The sequence below is a fragment of the Cebus imitator genome, unplaced genomic scaffold, assembly GCF_001604975.1.
Source record: "Cebus imitator isolate Cc_AM_T3 unplaced genomic scaffold, Cebus_imitator-1.0 Scaffold414, whole genome shotgun sequence".
Taxonomy (NCBI): Eukaryota; Metazoa; Chordata; class Mammalia; order Primates; family Cebidae; genus Cebus; species Cebus imitator.
Window position 1 is genome coordinate 767,656 of NW_016107729.1, and position 5,211 is coordinate 772,866.

The 5,211-nt window shown below is 45.9% G+C and overlaps 1 protein-coding gene across 1 annotated transcript; it reads right to left on the reverse strand.

Annotated features, from left to right (window-relative positions):
- Window positions 1–3,053: 3,053 nt before the first annotated feature.
- Window positions 3,054–4,905, reverse strand: LRRC10 (leucine rich repeat containing 10). Its single transcript, XM_017509285.2, has one exon. The coding sequence runs from the start codon at window positions 4,580–4,582 to the stop codon at window positions 3,743–3,745; it is 840 nt and encodes a 279-aa protein (XP_017364774.1). The 5' UTR covers window positions 4,583–4,905; the 3' UTR covers window positions 3,054–3,742.
- Window positions 4,906–5,211: the final 306 nt, after the last annotated feature.

The following is a 5,211-nucleotide window of genomic DNA, read 5'->3' on the forward strand; positions in this document are numbered from 1 at the left end:
TCACTCATTTCTTTAGAAACCGTCCTTAGAAGTGTTGCTGGATCAGGCCAGGTGTGGTGGCTCATGCCTGTAATCCCAGCACTTTGGGAGGCTGAGGCAGGCAGATCACTTAAACCCAGGTGTTTGAAACCAGCCTGGGCCACATGGTAAAACCCCATTTCTACTAAAGAATATAAAAATTAGCTCGGTGTGGTGGTGCATGCCTGTAATCCCAGCTACCCAGGAGGCTAAAGCAGGAGAATTGCTTGAACCTGAGAGGCAGAGGTTGCAGTGAGCTGAGATGGAGCCATTGCACTCAGGCTGAGTGACAGAGTGAGACTCCATCTCAAAAAAAAAAAAAAAAAAAAAAAGTGTTGCTGGGTCACATATACACATCGTTGACAGGTTTTTCATCGATGGCTCCTCTCTACCCACCAAATCCGAACCAGTACACGCTCCCACCAGCAATGGTTACAGGTGTCTACTTTCTTGTGTCTTCGTTCTTATCAGATTTTATCTTTCCACAGTTTAAAAACTTGCCATTGACAACAGATAAGTAGAAAAGCAGAAGGAAGAGAAGAAAGCTAGCCTTCTGGATCTTAAATAAATTCGAATGTATTCCTACAGGGCACCTGTGTCAGGTATGGTTGATCACCTGTGAAAGGTGTGCACTTCCCTTCCATAGTGTCCAGTTGTTCCAGGCAAGCAGCTGTCAGGTCAGGAGAATTTCCTAGTGCTGATCTAGAGGAGAAACTCTTCCTGTTTTGGCCAATGGAAGTAATGTGGGCAGAAGTGTTAGATGTCACCTCTAGACTTGGCTCATTGCAAAATAAACCTTTCACCCTTCTCCACACTCTCCTTCCCCACCTGCTGGCTGGATATTATCACCCAGAGTGACTTTAGGAGCCACCAAGTACGTGGAAGTCATATGTTGAAGATGGCAGGGCTGTGGTCATCCTGGATCCCTGAATATGTGCTAAGAGCAAAGCATCTCCTTACCCTCCTCACTCCCACTTGATCCTCAGTTAGACTAAGGTAAATAAGAAATAAATATTAATTATGAGAAGTCATTTAGATTGGGGGCTTATCTGTTATATTACTTTATACATACAGCAGTTGTTAAAAATAAGGAGGTAAATCCACGTATTCTGATACAGGAAGTTATTCTGGATAAATAAATAGGGAAGGAAAAAAGCAAATTTCAGAATAGTTTTTATGGTTCCCATCTGTGAAAAAATATATGTATGTCTTTGTGTGTGCATAAAAATATCTGTAAGAAATAATGGTGATTAACTCTGGAAAATCTACCTGAAGGTTTGTGGGTGATAGGGATGCTGACTTTTCTATTTACATCCTTCTGTACTCTTGAATTTTTTTTTTCTTTGAGATGTAGTTTCACTCTTGCTGCTCAGGCTGGTGTACAATGGTGAGATCTCGGCTCACCACAACCTCTGCATCCCAGGTTCAAGCAATTCTCCTGCCTCAGCCTCCTGAGTAGCTGGGATTGCAGGTGTGCGCCACCACACCCGGCTAATTTTTGTATTTTTAGTAGAGACGGAGTTTCACTATGTTGGCCAGGCTGGTCTCGAACTCCTGACCTTGTGATTCACTCACCTGGGCCTCCCAAAGTGTTGGGATTATAGGCGTGAGCCACTGCACCTAGCTGAATATTTTTTAACTAGAAGCATTTATCATTTTAAATTTGAAAACTCTAGTCCAGAAACAACCAATCCATCAGCCTGCCTGCTCTCTGAATAGAATGCCAGGGTGGGTGAGGCGCCGGCACACCCTCACTCCTTGTCCAGTGACTTCACTGCTGAATCGTGTGCCATGGACCACACCGCTGAGGAGCCCCTCGTTAACGGGGATTCTGCAGAGCCATTTGGTGATGCAGCAGAGATACCCACTTTCTGCTCACGGGTCACGACTGAAGCCAGTGTTCTTCCTGGACTTTCTACACATTGAATGTCAAGGGCTATTATCTTGAGCCCTCTTCTTATTTGCTTATTTGTATTAAAATAACTGGCCTGTCAACTCTGCTTTGCTGCTATATTTAGCATGGTCAGTGGTAACACAAATGGTTATGAAGAAGCTGCCCTAATACCCTCCCTAGAAAGGATAATGGTAATAATGTTGCTACCAGGTGCCTTACGTATATTATCTGTTCTTACAACACCAGCCCGATAGATATGCTTTACCTTACTTTTCAGATGGGAAAACTGTGTGTGAGTCAGAGAGGTTTAATGATAACATCAAATATTGATTGAACATCTACTATGCTTTAGATGCAGGTAATCAAGTGACTGGCAAGATAGATAAACCCTGATCTCACAGAGTATGATTTTATCACAGTGAGTTCCTGTTGAGCCACACAAGGTGACAGACTTTGCGCCACCAAACGGACCTTCCATGCAGCACTTTAGATAACAAAACACTTGAAGAAGATCTCTTACGTGAAAATCAGAGATTGAAATAAGGAGAATTTTTAAAATCAAGACCAAAAAATGAAGAGAATAAAATAATAAACTGTACTGTAATATTTTCAGAGCGTTAACTATAGCACTCATATGCTGGATGTGGTATTATTAGGTCATTTAATCCTTATAGCAATCCTAAAATGTATGTACTGTTATTGTTTCCACTTGATAAAGAAAGAAATCGGGGAAGAAGGAGTTCATACAACCTGAACAAGGTAGGATTTGAACCCAGATCATCTTGCCCTGTAGTCTGTGTTCCAAATACTGTGCCTATCTTGGATGACATAACATCCATAAAAAGAGTAGGATGCTATTAGAAAGAAAGAAATATTCTAAAAATAAGAAAAGGCTCTTAGAAATAAAGATATGGCCTGGGTTGGTGGCTCATACCTGTAATCCCAGCACTTTGGGAAGCTGAGGTGTGTGGAGCACAAGGTCAGCAGTTCAAGACGAGCCCGACCAAGATGATGAAACCCTCTCTCTACTAAAAATACAAAAATTAGCCAGGCATGGTGGCAGACACCTGTAATTCCAGCTACTCAGGAGGCTGAGGCAAGAGAATCACTTGAACTTGGGGGGCAGAGCTTACAGTGAGCCGAGATTGTGCCACTGCACTCCAGCCTAGCAACAGAGTGAAACCTGGTCTCTAAGAATAATAAAAGGGGCAGCTGGAGTTCACCAAGAGGTATTGTCCATCAGGGATCTTTTCAGCAGGCACTAAACTGCTAGGGAAAGAGTTTGATCTCGAGCCTTTGCAATAACTTTTTTCTGTGAATCTTACTGATTGACTACGTGGAAATATCCTTTTCAGTGGCCCCAATCAATGATACATTGATACTGTTTATGGTCATTTACAGTAAAGAAAATATGTCCTGCAGAGGGACAGACCACCAGAATATTGAGTTCTATGACAAATACCTTATTTGAGGAGCTCATGAGCCTCATGACCAGTCACTTCTGGAGAGTGCAGGAGTTCAGTGTCCCAGCTCTTTTTGCTCTTCAGTGTTTCAAAATATCTGCATGTAGAAGCTATTTTCTTGCAAAGAAGTTAGGATCTCTGGATTGTCATGCCATCACTGGCACACAACTCCCCTCTGGAAGAGGTGCTGTTGGCCAGAATGTTTTCTTCTCAGTGTGATTTATGACATTCCACCTGGCTCTCTCCATCAACCTCTACTAGCAGAGCCACACCTGAAGGACCCAGCACCATCCTTTTCACTCCAATAAAGAGGCATCCTCAACAGGCTGCAGTTGGGTCCTTGGCATTGACTTGCAACTGAAGCTCCTCAGGAGTCAGTAGGAGGAAGTGGAGGAGGTGGGGCAGGTGCCTGTGGCTCAAGGCTTTCCTCTCTGACCAATGCATAGCGCCTGGCTTTTCTGGGGTCAGGCTCTGGGGTCTCCTCTGCCCATCTCCCCACACGGCGCACACCTTTGGCCACCTTGGGTGCGTTCCTGCAAGGATTGTGGTCATAGATGACCAGCTTCAGACTTGACAGGTGGGCCAGGCTGGGAAAATAGTGGATGCTGTTCCGGTCCACATCAATCACCTCCAGGAAGGGCATGTGAAGCAGCACAGCAGGGAAGTCGGTTAGTCGGTTGCCTGAGAGCCAGATGGTCCTCAGCTCCTGGAGGCGCCGGAGCTGCCCTGGCAGCAGACGCAGGGCATTGGAGCCGGCATGCAGAGTCTTAAGGAGACTCAGCTCACAAACCACATCCGGCAGCTGGGTGAGGCAGTTGGCCTCGATCCACAGGGTCCTGAGGTTCTGGAGCAGGCTCAGCTCACTGGGGAGGTCGCAGAGTTTGTTGTTGCCCAGGTAGAGGATGCAGAGCTGTTTCAAGGTGCACACCACCTGGGGCAGAGCCTTGAAGTTGTTGAAATCCAGGGCCAGAATCTGCAGGTTCTGTAGCTGCCCCAGCTCCAGGGGCAGGCTGTTGAGGTGGTTGTTGCTTAGGTAGAGCTTGACCAGCTCCCTGAAGGAGCACACATGCACGGGGAAGCGCCGTAGCTGGCTCCCACTCAGATCCACCATCTTGTCCAGCGGCATCTCACGGAGGTCCCTGACCACATAGTTCTGGCAGCGGTCAGCAGGGATGAAGGCCACAAGGGCCCTGATGGTGTTCCCCATGCGGAGGTCAGGGGCATAGCGAGCCCCAGAGGACCGACTCACCCAGCAGGGCTGGCTCAGCTGACTGCTCTGGGGCCTGTCCTACTCTCCCATTATAACCTGGGGATTGCGTGACAAAAGCCAGTCACTTTGACAGAGAAAAGTGCTTCTGATAGCAACTTGAGTGTCCTGCGACAGCGACAGCGCAACAGACCAGCAGGGGCTGGGAGGCCATGTCTGACTCACATGCTTGCTTTTAATCACCTAAGCCCCAATCCCCTTTATCAACTTTTTTCATTTCAAGCTGAAAATAGCTTTGCTGTTTCTTTCCTAATGATAAAATATTAACACATTACATAAAGGTGTGAAAGAAGAAAATGAAAAACACCCATAGTTCTATTACCCACAGATAAATACTGTACACATTTGAATGTGATCTCTAGCCTTTTTGCTATAAGTAATCATTTGCTTTTTTTAAAATTGCACTTTAGGAGGTTTTTTTTTTTTTTTGAGACAGGGTCTCATTCTGCCACACAGGCTGGAGTGCAGTGGTGCAATCTTGGCTCACTGCAGCCTCGACCTCCCTGGCTCCAGTGACCCTCTCATCTCAGCCTCTTGAGTAGCTGGGACTATCAGCACACACCACCATG

What these genes read in the sequence shown, in the direction of transcription:
- LRRC10 (XM_017509285.2), bottom strand. Translation starts at nt 4,582, where the DNA reads ATGGGGAACACCATCAGGGCCCTTGTGGCCTTCATCCCTGCTGACCGC.